The sequence below is a fragment of the Suncus etruscus genome, chromosome 4 (genome assembly GCF_024139225.1).
Source record: "Suncus etruscus isolate mSunEtr1 chromosome 4, mSunEtr1.pri.cur, whole genome shotgun sequence".
NCBI classification, from domain to species: Eukaryota; Metazoa; Chordata; class Mammalia; order Eulipotyphla; family Soricidae; genus Suncus; species Suncus etruscus.
Genome location: NC_064851.1, coordinates 2,931,922 through 2,948,748, shown reverse-complemented (window position 1 = coordinate 2,948,748; position 16,827 = coordinate 2,931,922). Strand labels below are relative to the sequence as shown.

The 16,827-nt window shown below is 52.1% G+C and overlaps 2 protein-coding genes across 2 annotated transcripts; both read right to left on the bottom strand.

Annotated features, from left to right (window-relative positions):
- Positions 1–868: 868 nt before the first annotated feature.
- On the bottom strand, positions 869–3,306 carry A4GALT (alpha 1,4-galactosyltransferase (P blood group)). Its single transcript, XM_049772445.1, has 2 exons — positions 3,293–3,306; positions 869–1,964 (listed from the first exon to the last, which is right to left on the bottom strand). Exons 1-2 carry the CDS (start codon positions 3,304–3,306, stop codon positions 869–871), a joined length of 1,110 nt encoding a protein of 369 aa, XP_049628402.1.
- Positions 3,307–7,861: 4,555 nt separating this feature from the next.
- Positions 7,862–12,371, bottom strand: LOC126006191 (heat shock cognate 71 kDa protein-like). The gene is given in 3 exon segments (XM_049771525.1): positions 7,862–8,069; positions 8,071–8,370; positions 12,367–12,371. Coding segments are annotated over 3 exon segments (513 nt in total).
- Positions 12,372–16,827: the final 4,456 nt, after the last annotated feature.

The following is a 16,827-nucleotide window of genomic DNA, read 5'->3' as shown; positions in this document are numbered from 1 at the left end:
CCGAGCCTGCCAGGAGCGATTTCTGAGCGTGGAGCCAGGAACCCCTGAGCGCCGCCAGAAACCAAAAACCAAAAAAAAAAAAAAAGATGAGCATCTTTGGGGCCAGAGAGATAGCATGGAGGTAAGGCGTTTGCCTTGCATGCAGAAGGATGGTGGTTCAAATCCTGGCATCCCATAGGGTCCCCTGAGCCTGTCAGGAGCAACTTCTGAGTGTAGAGCTAGGAGTAGCCCCTGAGCATTGCCGGGTGTGACCCAAAAACCAAAAACCAAACAAAAAAAAGAGCATCCTGCTTAAATGCTCCTCACAGAAAGAGTTGGCATTTCTGCAACCCTGAGACCACCCCCACACCAGACCACCACAGTGGCAGGGAAGAGGGAGGAGTGAGGTGTGGGGTGCAGGCTGGGATCGCCACTTCCCTCATGCTGTGAACCAGATAAGCGCTAAGTGGCCATCTCTAGGGCCAGAGAGTCTGGCTGTGTGCCCGGCACTCCCCCTTCCCTGTGGCTTCCTCTGCGCCCCCTGAGCTGTCACAGAGTGCTGTGTTCTGTCACTCACTGCCCCAGACCCTGCTTCAGCAGGCTGACTCTTGTAGAAAGGCTCCTTCTTTACGGGGGCCGGAGCAATAGCACAGCGGTAGGGCATTTGCCTTGCACACAGCTGATCCAGGATGGACCTGGGTTCGATCCCTGGCATCCCATATGGTCTCAAAAAGGCTTATCTTCCGACAGACTCCCCTGGGTCAGAACCCAGCCCAGCTGGCATCCCGTGTCCCCCCCATTGAAGCCCCCTCACATAGGAGCATCCTTCACGAACAGCCCCAAGGACATCAGCAGGAAGCCCCTCAGAGCCCAACTTCCTCCAGGCTCCTCACAGGTACATCTTCATGACCTGGTGCGTGGTGGGGCAATACCGGGCATATAACTGCGCCAGCATGGCCCTCGAGGTGGCGTCCAGCCTGTGCCCCTGGCTCTTCTTGTTCCATATGTGTGCGGCGTAGGTGCCATTCAGCAGCTGCTGCATCTCCTCAGGCTGCACGTCCTCAAAGTAGAGCTGCCAGTCCTGCCAGGGCACGGGGTAGAAGGCCTGGCTCGGCAGTGCCGTTACACCGCGGCAGGTGCGCTGGCCCCACAGGCTGTGAGCCCCGCACCACTTCTTGAAGACACGCGTGAGCAGCTGGGGGCCCTGGTGACCCCACACCCAGCGGTTGTAGTTGGCCACAAAGTCCTGCATGCACTGGGCCAGGAACTCGTGGTGCTGCTCGAAGGCCAGGAAAGCACCGTTGAGCACATAGCGTGACTGGGTGCCCAGGGAGTTGCTCAGGTTTTGCAGGTTCCGGAGCACGATGAAGTCTGTGTCCAGGTAGATGCCACCGAACTTCCAGAGCAGGGCAAGGCGGGAGGCGTCTGACAGGACAGGCAGCCAGTAGGGCTGCCAGGTCAGCTGCACCGCCTTGTACCAGGATGCCAGGGGCGTCCCCTGGAACAGCCGGGCCAGGTCCAGGGGCCTCAGTTGCACGTTGGGGAAACAACCCAGCAGCGAGAGGCCTAGATGACGAGGCCGTGAGACGTTCCCCGCCGGCAGCCCCTTCATCAGTACCATCACTGGGGACTCGGGATGCGTCCTGGCCGCCGACTCCACCGAGCACATGAACAGGAACTCAGGGCTGGTGCGCTCTGACGTCTCCACGAAGAATATGGGGCCCCCCGAGGGGATGGGCTTGGCGAGGGGTGCCAGGCTCGGACAGGGCAGGTCCGCAGGCAGGGCCCAGAGCCGTGCATGGCCTTGGGACTCCCCCACCAGGTGCCAGTAGAGCATGAGAGAAGCCAGGAAGGTGAGTTTGATGCTGATGAGAAACAGGGTGAAGAGCTGCTTCCTTGTGGTGCTCCAGAGAGGCCACAGTCGGCAGTGGGAGAGCGAGGGCATGGTCTCCCCGGAGATGCTCTTCTGGCAGAAACTGGCTGGTCTGAAAGAGACAAGCACCCCGTTGGGGACAAGCCACCGACATCCGTGGCCCCAAATTGGGGACCACTGAGATGCTGAGGATTGAACCCAGGTTGGCTGCATGCAAGACAAACATCCACAGTGCTCTGCTATTGCTCTGGTCCAGCAAAGGACCAGGGCCAGAGTGATAGCACAGTGGTAGGGCATTTGCCTTGCATGTGGCTGACCCAGGACAGACCTCGGTTTGATTCCTGGCATCCCATATGGACCCCCAAGCCAGGAACGATTTCTGAGTAGCCAGGAGTAACCCCTGAGATTCACCGGGTGTGGCCAAAAACCAAACCAAAACAAACAAACAAACAAAAAATAGGGGCTGGAGAGATAGCATGGAGGTAAGGCGTTTGCCTTACAGGCAGAAGGACAGTGGTTCAAATCCCGGCATCCCATAGGGTCCCCCAAGCCTGTCAGGAATGATTTCTGAGAATAGAGCCAGGAGAAACTCCTGAGCGCTGCCGGATGTGACCCCCCCAAAAAAACCCAAAATAAATAAATAAATAAAAATTTAAAAGACTATTATTCTTGGGCCCGGAGAGATAGCACAGAGATAGCACAGCGGCGTTTGCCTTGCAAGCAGCCGATCCAGGACCAAAGGTGGTTGGTTCGAATCCCGGTGTCCCATAGGGTCCCCCGTGCCTGCCAGGAGCTATTTCTGAGCAGACAGCCAGGAGTAACCCCTGAGCAATGCCGGGTGTGGCCCAAAAACCAAAAAAAAAAGACTATTATTCTCTTGCGTGCAGAGCCAGGAGTAAATCCCGAGCATCCCCAGGTATGGCCTAAATGCTAATATAACTATCATTATTTTTTTTGACGGATCACACACAGTACTATCTCTTAGGCCCATTTGGTTTTCTTAGACTGTACCTGGTGATGCTCAGGGATTCCTTCTGGCTTCTGGTGGTGCTCAGGGCCCATTTTTTGTTTTATTTTGTTTTTAGTTTTTGGGTCACACCCAGCATCACTCAAAGGTCACTCCTGGCTCTGTGCTCAGAAATCACTCCAGGCAGGCTCTGGGGACCATGTCGGATGCTGGGATTCGAATCACTGTCCTGAATCACAGGGACCATTCGGGATGCTGAAGAGGAATCCTGGTTGGCCATGTGCCAGGCAAACACCCTCCCCACTGTACTATCATTCTGGCCCCTAACTCATAGTTATCATTATTATTATTTTGATTTCTGGTCCAATCTCAGTGATGCCCGGGGCTCTGCCCAGAAGGGTTCTGGGGACATGTGTGGTGCCAGGGATCAAACCCAGGTCAGCTGCATGCAAGGCAAGAGCCCTTCTACTTACTGGACTATCGCCATGGCCACTCCAACTTGATTATTATTTTGCTTTTGGGAGACCATAGTCTGCAGTGCTCAAGGTTTACTCCTGGCTTTCATTCAAGATCCCACATTAGGTTACCAGGATTGAACCTAGTCTGGCTGTGTGCAATTCAGGCTCCTCCCTCGACCTAGCTCTGACCCCAGGGGATCTTTTGGAGGACATTCAAGGACTGGGTAATGTGTGGTCCCCATTAAACCAAGCAGGATCTGGACCATGCCAGAGGGGTGAGCGCCTTTCCCTCCCCTGTTTGGCTGACAACCCGAGTCTCACATACCAGGTTCACGCACAGCCCCAGCCTGGAGCTGGTCCTAGAGGTTGCTCAGAGCCCACCTCTGCCCTACACACACCAGAAACCAGAGACACAGTGGGCAGGTGGGTGGGTGGGCGCTGGGAGAGTTCTGGGGTTCTGCTCATCCCCTTCCTCACCACCCCCTGCTCTGTAGAGTCCTGTGCACTCCACTCATTGCCTTACTATGTTTGTGTGTTTGGGGGGTGGTCACACTCAGCTGTGCTCAGAAATTACTCCCTACTCTGTGCTTGGGCTCACTCCCAGAGGTACTCATGAGATCAAACCCGGGTTGAGAGTTTGCCTGCCCTCTGCTCTCTCATGTCTGCTGTCCCGGAACTGCCCCCCATTCGTGTGGTGAGAATAAGAGGCGGAAAGCCAGGCAGCTTGGCCAGAGTGCAGGGAGGAGCTGAGTTCACTATCCACAGACATCCATCCACATCCCCATGGGGAGATACTTAGGGGTGGGGCGGGCACCTCTGTTCTGAGTGGGAAGTTCGGAAATTGGGCGTGGAGGGGTGGGGAGAGAAGCCAGAGCTGGAGCTGCCGCACTTGGGTGGTCTCCCCCAGGTGGAGAATGGGGACTGCAACAGTGAGGTCACCGTGTGGACACTGACCAGCTCGGGCGGTCCATGGCGGTGCGAGGGGCTCAGGGCAGCCTGTAGCCAGGCTGGGTCTCAGGGGCGAAGTTTCTTGGCCTGGTCCTGGCACCGCTGCCTCTAAGTACCTGCATAGCCACCTGCAAACAAAGGCAAGAGATAGTTAGAAATGCCTGAATTCCGTCTCAAGGACATCCAGGAAAAGCAAAGGATCAAACTAAACCCAGAAGGGGGCCCTAGTGTGCAGAGGATCCGTGGGAAATAGAAAAGGAGAATGGATGAGAGGTGGGTAGGAAGGGAGCCAAAAGGACAGCAGGGTCCGGAGAGGGGGTTTCTGAAGGGGTGAAATTCCAAAAGGGAATCGGTTGGGTTTGCCCAACCTCTACAGATAGATTTACTCAATCAGAGCCCCAAGGGATGCTTTTAAAACATGAATCATGGGGACCAGAGCAATAACACAGCAGTGCCTTCCACACAGTCGACCCGGGACAGACCCAGGTTCGATCCCCAGCATCCCATATAGGTCCCCCAAGCCTGCCAGAAGCAATTTATGAGCAAAGAACCAAGAGTAACCCCTGAGCGCCACCAGGTGTGACCCAAAAACCAAAACAAACAAGTGAAAACAAATAAAACATGAATCCTCATTGAACGCAGCGCCCACCCTACAGAGAGCTTTATCTGTCGCCATCGCAGCATGGCAGCGCTCAGGGGTTCCTCCTGGCTCTATGCTCAGAAATTGCTCCTGGCAGGCTCAGGGGACCCTATGGGATGCCGGAACTCGAACCACCGACCTTCTGCATGCAAGGTAAATGCCTTATCTCCATGCTATCTCTCCGGCTCCCAGGGTTAATGCTCTTATTAAGTTTCACGTGTGCCACCATGTCTAAGGGACCTGCAGTGGGCATCAACTTCAGCACAACTGTGCATGGACAAAGTGGAAACCGTCGCCAATGAACAAGGAAACTGGACACCCCCCAGCTACGTCGCCTTTACTGATGTCGAGCGATTGATCGGCGATGCTAAGAACCAAGTGGCGATGAATCCCACCAACATGGTTTTCTATGCCAAACGTCTCATTGGGTGTAGGTTTGATGATGCTGTTGTCTAGTCTGATATGAAACACTGGCCCTTCGTGGTGGTGAATGACACAGGTAGAATACAAGGGTGAGACCAAAAGTTTCTCTCCAGAGGAGGTGTCCTCCAGGGTTCTGACAAAGATGAAGCCTACCTTGGGATGACCGTTACTAATGCTGTTGTCACAGTACCTGCTTATTTTAACGGCTCCCAACATCAGGCTACCAAAGATGCTGGAACCATTGCTGGTCTCAATGTACTTAGGATCATCGACGTATGATGATGATCATCATCATAAGGTAAGTCATTATGATCACAATAAAAATTAAAAAAAAAAAGAGGGGCCGGTGAGGTGGCGCTAGAGGTAAGGTGTCTGCCTTGCAAGCGCTAGCCAAGGAAGGACTTCGGTTCAATCCCCCAGTGTCCCATATGGTTCCCCCAAGCCAGGGGCGATTTCTGAGCACTTAGCCAGGAGTTACTCCTGAGCATCAAATGGGTGTGGCCCAAAACAAACAAACAAACAAAAAACAAAAAAAAGAAAAGAAGGGGCTGGAGAGATAGCATGGAGGTAAGGCGTTTGCCTTTCATGCAAGAGGTCATCGGTTCGAATCCCAGCGTCCCATATGGTCCCCCGTGCCTGCTAGGAGCAATTTCTGAGCATGGAGCCAGGAGTAACCCCTGAGCACTGCCGGGTGTGACCCAAAAACCACAAAAAAAAAAAAAAAAAAAAAAAGAAAAGAAAAAGAATAGAGAGAAGGGGGCCAGAGCAGTGGCACAGGGCATAAGGCGTCTGCCTTGCGCCCTTGGAGGGACCGCAGTTCGATCCCCCAGCATCCCATGTGGTTCCCCGAGCCAGGGGCGATTTCTGAGCTCATAGCCCGGAGTAACCCCTGAGTGTCACCAGGTGTGGTCCCAAAACAAAAAACAAACAAATAAACAAAGAATAGAAAGAAGGGAAGAGAAAAAAAATTGAGAAAAGAAAGATAAAGGGCCAGAGCAATAGCACAGTAGTAGAGTGTTTGTTTGCCTTGCATACGGCTGACCCAGGATGGACCACAGTTTAATCCCTGGCATTCCATATGGTCCCCAAGGCAGGAGCAATTTCTGAGAGGATAGCCAGGAGTAACCCCTGAGCATCACAGGGTGTGGCTCCAAACCCAAAAGAAATAAAAATAAATATGAAAAGAAAAAAGTATAGTAGCAAATACATTTGTGAAAATTATTGTGTCTTCAATGAATTGATTAACACAATGGCAGAAGATTTAGTAAGCACTTGTTAGCTGAACATCCTTGAACATCCTTTTTTTTTTTTTTTTTTTGGTTTTTGGTTCTTGGGTCACACCCGGCAGCTCCTGGCAGGCTCGGGAGACCATATGGGGTGTCGGGATTGGAAATGCCATCCTTCTGCATCCAAGGCAAACGCCTTACCTCCATGCTATCTCTCCAGCCTCAGCTGAACACTATTAAATTGGTGTGTTCCGGGGCCGGAGAGGTGGCGCTAGAGGCAAGGCGCCTGCCTTGCAAGTGCTAGCCAAGGAAGGACCGCAGTTGGATTCCCGGCATCCCATATGGTCCCCCCCAAGCCAGGGGCAATTTCTGAGCACTTAGCCAGGAATAACCCCTGAGCATCAAATGGGTGTGGCCCGAAAAACCAAAAAAAAAAAAAATTGGTGTGTTCCCTTAGGGATAATAGCATCAAACAAATGAAGTTGTCCAGGAAATCAAAGCACTATTAGTAATGCTGCCGCTTTTAGGGATGTATTTTCAGCTGCCAGGCCTCCCAGGAGGAGGATGCAGGGGGAGCATACCTGCACTCACTCCAAAAGTCCCTGGTGAAGGGGCCAGAGAGAAAGCATAGAGGTAGGGCATTTGCCTTGCATGCAGAAGGACAGTGGTTCGAATCCGTGGCATCCCGTATGGTCCCCGCCTTGAGCCTGCCAGGAGGGATTCCTGAGTGCTATGGATCTGACCCCGCCCCACCAATAAAGGTCCCTGGTGATATGTGCCCAAATACCTGCATGCCTGAAGTTTGCTTAGATTGTTATCCCCGAAATGAATTCTAGAGCCGTGATGAGGCAGAGCCATTGGCACAATGGTGGTGATGAATGCAGCAGGCATGGCTTCAGCAGGGCCTCTCCTCCCGAGATGGCCAGCTTTCTGTTGCGTGATGAGTGCACCCTTTCGCAGTCTGGTTTTACATCTGTTCAAGAAAAGATTGAGCCCTTGGAACTGGCCCAGTTTGAGCACCATGACTGCATTTGTCCTGACGTATTAACTGTGGTTCATGTAGGGACTGCACCAGGGCTGACTCCTGGCTCTGTGCTCCAGGATCACTCTGGGCAGTGCTCAGTGGGCCCTATGTGGTGCTGGTAACTGAGTCAGGGTCTGCTGTGGCCTTCTCTGGACTGTCTCTCCTCTAGCCTGACTCATAGTTGTTTGGATTTTATTTTTGGAGTGGGATGGGCCATACCCAGAAATTGCTCCTGGCAGGCTCAGGGGGCCATATGGGATGCCGGAATTCGAACCACCAACCTTCTGCATGCAAGGTAAATGCCTTACCTTCATGCTATATCTTCAGCTCCCAGCGTTAATGCTCTTATTAAGTTCTTTTCCATTGAAGAAGTCCTGTAGCAGTTTCTGAATCTTGGGAATATGAGTAGAGCCGCCCACTAGGACAATGTCATGGATCTGGGACTTGTCCAGCTTGGCGTCCCCTAGGGCTTTCTCTACAGGGCCCAGGGTGCCCCGGAATAGATCAGCATGCAATTCTTCAAACCGTGCAGAAGTCAATTTCTTCATAGAGTGAATCACTCTCAGTACTGGCCTGGGTGATGGAAGACAGGGTGCGCTTAGCTCGCTCACACGCAGTGCGAAGACGGCACACAGCACGCTTGTTCTCACTGATGTTCTTCTTATGCTTTCGCTTGAACTCGGCCGTAAAATGGTTGACCATTCGGTTTTCAAAATCTTCTCCTCTTAAGTGGGTGTCTCCAGCAGTTGACTTGATTTCCAAGTTACCATCTTCAGTTGTTAGGCTTGACACATCAAAAGTGCCACCTCCCAGCTCAAAGGTCAGCACATTCCTTTCATATTAGTATTTTAGGTACATATTAACATTGAATCAGGGGAATACCCATCACCAAATTTGTCCTCCCCCCATCCCAGTTCCCTTTCTTTTTTTTTTCTTTTTTTTCAGTTCCTTTTCTGCAACCCATATATGCCACTATCACCCCCCAGGCTGCTAGAGTAGGTGGTCCCCTCTTTGTCTAGCTTGCTATTAGTGATCATAAATCTGTTTGGTCCTGGTACCGTCTCTTGTTTCCCCTTCTATTTAAGAGGCAGAGCTAGATAAATCGAGTTATGTGGTTTTGTTTGAAGGAAAGAAAAGCAATAGAATGGGGGTACAAAATAAGAAAAAATTAAAAAAATTAAAAAAAAAAAAAAAAAAAGGGCCGGAGAGATAGCACAGCGGCGTTTGCCTTGCAAGCAGCCAATCCAGGACCAAAGGTGGTTGGTTCGAATCCTGGTGTCCCATAGGGTCCCCCGTGCCTGCCAGGAACTATTTCTGAGCAGACAGCCAGGAGTAACCCCTGAGCACCGCCGGGTGTGGCCCAAAAACCAAAAAAAAAAAAAAAAAAAGAAATCAAATACGCTGAAAATGGGTGGAGACCTTTGCAGTGGTCCTCAAACTATGGCCCGCAGGCCACATATTGTATTTGTATCTGTTTTGTTTCTTCATTGCAAAATAAGATCTATGCAGTGTGCATAAGAATTCGTTCATGGGGCCAGGCGGTGGCGCTAAAGGTAAGGTGCCTGCCTTGCCTGCGCTAGCCTTGGACAGACCGCGGTTCGATCCCCCGGTGTCCCATATGGTCCCCCAAGCCAGGAGCAACTTCTGAGCACATAGCCAGGAGTAACCCCTGAGCGTCACTGGGTGTGGCCCAAAAACCAAAAAAAAAAAAAAAAAAAAAAATTCATAAGTTCATAAGTTCATAAGTTTTGTTTTTTTTTGTTTGTTTGTTTTTTGGGTTTTTGGGCCACACCCTGTGACGCTCAGGGGTTACTCCTGGCTATGCGCTCAGAAGTTGCTCCTGGCTTCTTGGGGGACCATATGGGACGCCGGGGAATCGAACCGCGGTCCGTCCTAGGCTAGCGCAAGCAAGGCAGGCACCTTACCTCCAGCGCCACCGCCCGGCCCCCATAAGGCCACCGCCCGGCCCCCATAAGTTTTGTTTTTACTATAGTCAGACCCTCCAATGGTCTGAGGGACAGTGAACTGGCCCCCTGTTTAAAAAGTTTGAGGACCCCTGTTAGAGGCTTTCAACCTCAGTTTGAGAGAGGACATGAAAAAGGTAATTGAGGAGTCATCGAGATAGCATGGAGGTAAGGCGTTCGTCTTCCATGCAGAAGGACGGTGGTTCAAATCCTGGCATCCCATGTGGTCCCCCGTGTCTGCCAGGGGCGATTTCTGAGCATAGAGCCAGGAGTGACCCCTGAGCGCTGCCCGGTGTGACCCAAAAACCAAAAAAAAAAAAAAAAGGTAATTGAAACACAACAATACAAAAAGAAATATCAAATTAAATATCCAGTGAGCACTACAGCAATAAAGACAAGCACCACACAATAGTCTCGGTTCTAAAATTATGCCGGAGTGCAAAAAGAAAGAGAAAGATAAGATAAAATAAAATAAAATTGGAGATATCAACCTCAATATCTACACCAAAATAAAGATGACAAGAAAATCGATCAATCAATAAATAAATGTTTGGAAAAATGATTATTTTGTGGGTTTTTTTCCCCCTTGCATAGGCACATTAAGTATTGGGGATATTATAGAGGGATTCTCTATTCTTTTTAAAATAACTTTGCTCTCACTTATCTGAAAACAAATGTTTAATGATCAACTACGTGATGCATTTTCTTTAAATAAAGTAAAAAAAAAGTCAGAGGTCAGGCAGCAGTTAAAATGAACATTTGGCTGCAGCTGGCCAGTGTTTAATCATGGATGCCACATAGTCCCCAAGCCATGCTGGGCACAATCCCGGAAGTACCCAGCACTACCAAGGCAACCTGGGTATCCCAGGCAGCCCAGAGCACAGGTAGAACCACACCTGCAGACTTTGCCCGAAATCAAAGTTCTGGTTGGCTGATAATGTCCAGGAGCAGCCCCTGGATTCCACCTCCCCCCCAAATATGCAAAAAAGCCAGGCCACACAGATACCAGATGCGGGCCCTGTTCAATCTCCTCTTCCCCAACCTTCTAGTCCTTTAGCTATGAGGGACCCTCCACCCCTAGGAGCTTACCCGGCTCATCCCCTCCATTTCCATCTAAAACCCTTTCTTCTTCTAAGTGGTAGATTAGTTCCGGGGACAAACTAACTTTACCTGCACAAATCCCAGGTCCCAACTCTGGCACTGCCTGGTCCCCCCAGCCTGGCTGGGAACAACCACTGAGCATTGCCAAGTATAGCCCCAAACTTACATATTCTCCCCAAACGGTCCAACCCCAACCCCATCACACATATCACCTTTCCCCCATCAGTGCCCCCAATTTCCCACCCACCACTCCAGCTTGTCCCTTACAAACACAGATTGGCCCCATCAGATTTCCTGGGATATTCCTGGGTTGATATGTGGTGAAAAGTTTTAAAAATATTTATTTGTGGGCCCAGAGAGATAGCACAGTGGCGTTTGCCTTGCAAGCAGCCGATCCAGGACCAAAGGTGGTCGGTTCCCCCTGTGCCTGCCAGGAGCTATTTTTGAGCAGAGAGCCAGGAGTAACCCCTGAGCACTGCCGGGTGTGGCCCAAAAACAAAAAAAAAAAATGTATTTGTACAGGGGGGCCGGAGAGATAGTACAGCGGTAGAGCGTTTGCCTTGCATGCAGAAGGATGGTGGTTCTAATCCCAGCATCCCATATGGTCCCCCGAGCCGGTTGGGGCGATTTCGAGCATAGAGCCAGGAATAGCCCCTGAGCACTGCCAGGTGTGGAGCCCCTGTCAAAAAAATTTTGGGGGGGGGCCGGGCGGTGGCGCTGGAGGTAAGGTGCCTGCCTTACCTGCGCTAGCCTAGGAGACGGACCGCGGTTCGATCCCCCGGCGTCCCATATGGTCCCCCAAGCCAGGAGCGACTTCTGAGCGCATAGCCAGGAGTAACCCCTGAGCGTTACCGGGTGTGGCCCAAAAACCAAAAAAAAAAAAAAAATTTTTTTTGGTTTTTGGGCCACACCCGGCGGTGCTCAGGGGTTACTCCTGGCTGTCTGCTCAGAAATAGCTCCTGGCAGGCACGGGGGACCATATAGGACACCGGGATTCGAACCAACCACCTTTAGTCCTGGATCGGCTGCTTGCAAGGCAAACGCTGCTGTGCTATCTCTCCAGGCCCCCAAAAATACATTCTTTTGTTTTGGGGCTACATTTGGCCATGCTCAGGCTTTTTTTTTGTTTGTTTGTTTGTTTTTTTGAGCCACACCTGGGGTACTCAGGAGTTACTCCTGGCTATCTGCTCAGAAATTGCTCCTGGCAGGCACTGGGGACCATATGGGACATTAGGTCCTGTGTCGGCTGCTTGCAAGGCAAACGCTGCTGTGCTATCTCTCCGGCCCCCATGCTCAGGCTTTACTACTGGTTTTGCACCCAGGAATTACCTCCTGACTGGGACCCCATGTGGGGTGTCGGGGATTGAACCCACGCTCACTCTGTGCAAGGCAAATGCCTCACCTGATGGATTATGGCTCAGTCCCTACTGTGAAAAAACTTTATTTATTGGTTGTTTTTTTGGGCCATACCCAGCGGCATGCTCAGAAACTGCTCCTGGAAGGCTCAGGGCATATGGAATGCTGGGAATCAAACCTGGGTCCAAACTGGGTTGGCTGCGTGCAAGGCAAATGCCCTACCACTGTGCTATCTCTCTGGCCCCCCTACTGTGAAATTTTGAGGTTCAGAATCTGTAGATCTGGAGCAAACTTGGTGGGCTGGCAGTCTGAGAAAGCTAAATTGTGGACCTTCTCTGTTGGGGGCCAGGGGTTGCTGCATAGGCTGTGGCTGCTGTGGTTCATGCAGAAAGAGGAAATCTGCTCACCCCATTCTGAGAAGGCCCCAAGTTCTCGGCCAGGCTCAGTTGATGTGGAAAGAGCAAGTAGCATAATTTTTCTCTCGGAGCTCGGTGGAGGGGCTGGGCTGTTTTTTTTTTGGTGGGGGGAGACAGATTTGGACCACACCCAGCAGTGCTCAGGGGTTCCTCCTGGCTCTGCATTCAGGGATCGCTCCTGTCAGGCTCAGGGGACACTATGGGATGCTGAGGATCGAATCCTGGTAAGCTGTGTGCAAGGCAAACGCCCTCCTGCTGTGCTATTGCTCTGGCCCCCCTTGGGCTGGTTTTCTTCCCGGAAAATGGCAGATGGGGACTGCTGAATTTTCCAGTGGCTTGGAGGGCAACAAAATGGGAAGGGCTTGGCCCACTCCTATTTCGAAAATACCCGAGTTTCCAGCCCACAATTATTGGATCTCAGTGGTGGAGCTGGGCCATTTCTGTCTGAAGGTGTCAGGGTTGGCTGGGGGCTGCTGGCACTTCAGGCAGGAAGGGGGCTCTGGTCCCCTAGTCTGAGGACACACCAGAATTGTCGGCCCAGACTAGTCTCCCTGAAAAGGGCCAGTCAGCAAGCATCATTTTCTTTTTGCTGCGATGACTTCATTGGAAAATAATTCCCAGGTAATGTTTTTCCAGACAGAGAGAAGGGTCTGGGTATTGGTATGTAACCGTCAATATCAGGGAGTGAATAAGTGAGTGAGCAGAAGGGAGGAGAGGTGAGAGAGTGAACAAATGAATGAATGATGGCTGGGAGAGGGCAAGTGAGTTAGAGAGAGATGAGGACTTGGGGCTTGGAAGAGAGTGAGTTGGGGGTTTCCAAGTGGGTAAAGAGTCAGAGCTCCTCAATCTATGGGGTGGGACAGTCCCCTGGCACTCCTGGAAGCTGGGCCCTGTGATGCTAGAGAGATCCAGGGGTCTGACTCTGCAGGGTCCTTGCAGCTAGGATTTGGGCTGTCATGGACCCCAGCAGTGCAGGCCAGTGAGCAGAGCCGTATTTGGTGTTCAGGACAGAGTTGTGTGTGGGCCAGGCTGGCATAGGCCAAAACTCCAGTGAGTCAGGCCCCAAACATGCCCTTGCCCCCCCCCCCAACTTGGCTGCTGCTTCCCTCTCAGGGGGCTGACACGTCACGGCTGACTCCTGCCCCCCATACCAAGAGATATTTCGGGACTGTGTGCCATCTCTCTGCCCACTTATGACCCAGCGAAGCAGGCCCCACCTGGAATCTGTCCCCACAAAAATCTGATGCTATCCCGACACAGTAGGGGCACTATCCTGCTCCCCACACCCCGCCAGTCTCACCATGACACAGCAGCGGACTCCCTGTCCACTCCATCTCCAGCCTCTGTCTGTGCTTCTGGTCAGGAGTGAGACCCGGATCTGAGCCACATCACTGGCCTTCAGCTCTTAGTATTTCTTTGTGGGCCACACCCAGCAGCCCTCAAGGGTTACTTCTAGCTCTGCTCTCATATATTGCCCCTGGCAGGCTCAAGGGACCATAATGGATGTCAGGGATTGAACCTGGGTCTATCAGGGTTGGCTGCGTGCAAGGCAAACGCCCTATTCACTGTGCTATTGCTCTGGCCCCATCTCTTGGAATTTATTTTTCCTGCTCTCATCTATGTTGCGAGAGCCAATGTCCCACCGCACTTGGTTGTGGCTCTTGTGTACTTGGTCTCGATTGAGCACAGGAACCAGAGTCACACACAGAGCTGTAGGGACCAGGCCCGACTATCTGAGGTTGAACTCAGAGCCTCCCATTGGCAAAGGAGTCGCCTTTGGCCATGGACACCTCCATCGCTTACAAGGACTCTGTTGATGTGTGGCACGTTCCCTGGGGAATCTGGAGTCTGAGGCCCTCAAAGCCTTCCTGGGGCTTCTCGGACACAGCACAGAGGAACCAAGGGTGTTGGAACCTGGGCTCGGAGAAGGCCTGACTTTTTTTTCCCTTTGGTTTTTGGGTCACACCCTGGCAGGCTCTGAGATCATATGGGATGCCGGGATTCGAACCATCGTCCTTCTGCATGCAAAGCAAATGCCCTACCTCCATGCTATCTCTCTGGCCCAGGCCTGACTTTTTTTTTTTGGGGGGGGGGGTTGTTTTGAGTCACACCCGGCAGTGCTCAGGGCTTACTCCTGGCTCTACGCTCAGAAATAGCTCCTGGCAGGCTCAGAGGACCATATGGGATGCCGGGATTTGAACCCGGCCTTGCCTTGCATGCAAGGCAAACGCCCTACCTCCATGCAATCTCTCCGGCCCAGGCCTGACTTTTTGACCTGTTCCTTGGACACAGCACGAAGAGTGGGCACCCAGGGTCCCTGCGCCTCAGGCTTCCCAGCCGCCCCTCAGGTGGTTACCTGGGATCCAGTTCTGCAACCACAGGCCAGACCACCCCGCCAGAGGGTCCCCATGGGTAGGTCCCAGAGGCCAGAGCTGGCAGCGCCTTGAACAATCACTGACATCTGATCCCTGTTTGGTAATGTGGGCAATAGAGGGAGGGGGGTCAAGGGGGAATCAAGGGTGTGTGTGTGTGTGTGTTTGTTTGTGTGTGTGTTTGTGTGTGTGTGTGTGTGTGTGTGTGTGCGCGCGCGCGCGCGCGCGCCCAGCCTGACTCTGTAACCTCAGGCCTGTCCTTTTTCCTGTCCTGGACCTCAGAGGACACCGTGAGGTAACAAGGGGCAGACTTCCTGCTGAGTCACTGCAGCCAGACCCCAGCGCAGAGGCTGTAAGCAGAGGCATTGATAGCCGTAAAATGTCCCTGTGCCCAAAACGGGTCCCTCCAGGAACTCTGCAGCTCATGGCCTGGTCTCACTCCAGGCCTGGAGGAAGGGGTGGGTCTCCCTGAATTGGGGACTCAGGCCACCCGCCCTGTTCTGTGGCCTATGGCTGGGTAGGAGCCTGTTTGCTCTCTGCCAGGGCCTGGGGGCACAGAGCAGACCCCATGGATGCGGTGTTTCCAGCAAAGGGACAGACTGCCATGATGGAAGCAACCTGATTCCAGAGTTAGGAAATGTTTCTCCACCACCAGGGAAGTGGCTGGGCTGAATCCACAGACCAAAACAGACCAGAACAAGACTTTCCTTTCCTCTCCTCCTTCCCAGTTCTCTCTCTTCCTTCTTCAGCAGGAAGGAAACCAAGCAGCCTTTGTTTTTAAATTGTTAAATTTTGGGACCATACCCAGTGATGCTCAGGGTTTTATTCCAGGCTCTGCACTCAGGGATCATTCCTGGAGATGCTGAGGAACCTTATGGGATGCCAGAGGATAAAACCAGGGTTGGCTTCGTGAAAATCAAAGGCCCTCCCCTCTGTGCTATTGCTCCTGCCCCAGGCAGCTTTTTGCACAATCTCTTGTCCCAGAGGATGAGGAACAGTAAATAAACCACAAGCTTTTGGGAAATTAGTTTTGTTTGTTTGCTTTGGGAAGCTGTAAGCCTAGTGGTGCTGAGATACTCGAGGCTCTGAGCTCAGGGATCACTCCTGGCAGGGCTCAGGGGACCATACGGGATGCCAGGGATCGAACCAGAGTTGGCTGTCTGCAAGGCAAGCACCCTCCCCTCTGGACTATCCTCTTGCCCTGGGGAAGTAGGTTTGGGTCCCAGTGTGGTTCAGAGCACAGAGCCAGGAGTAATCCCTAAGTGCCACTGGGTGCAGCCCCAAACCAAACAAAAATAATAAAATTCCTCTAAAAACACTGCCACAGAAAAATAAATAAAACTTAGAACCCCAAAGTACAGCATGAATTAAAAACAAAATAAAAATTCTGAAGAAGTAATTCCAGCTCAAAGGAAAATTCAGAAACCAAAAAGGACCAAGATGGAGCAGAGAGGCAGGGCAGGAAGGAAGGGGCCACCTTGCCTGCAGTCACCCCAGTTCGGTTCCCAGCACTGCCAGGTGCTCCCAGTGACTCTGAGTCCAGAGTCAGGAGCAGCCCCTGAGCAATGCTGGGTCTGGCCCCTAAACAACAAGAAGTGAAGTGACTTAAACCAGAGCTAACCAAAGAGACAAAAATGCAGGAGAAAGGAGAGAGGGCCTGGAAGAATAATTAGCACAGCAGTAGGGCGTTTGGCCTGTATGTGGCTGACCTGGGCTCGATTCCCAGCATCCCAGAGGGTCCCCAAGCCTGCCAGCTGCAATTTCTGAATGCACAGCCAGGAGTAACCCAGAGTGCTGCCGGGTGTAACCCAAAACCCAGAAAAATAAATGAATAGACACAACAGCCCCTTGATGGGAAAAGTATTCAGTTTCTAGGGCGTATTTCTGGCCACAAACATGACACTCAGTGTCTTAAATAAAGATCCAGAATGAGGGGCCTGAGAGATAGCATGGAGGAGGTAAGGCATTTGCCTTGCATGCAGAAGGTCGGTGGTTCAAATCCCGGCATCCTATATGGTCCCCTGAGCCTGCCAGGTGCGATTTCTGAATGTAGAGCCAGAAGTAACCCCTGAGTGCTGCT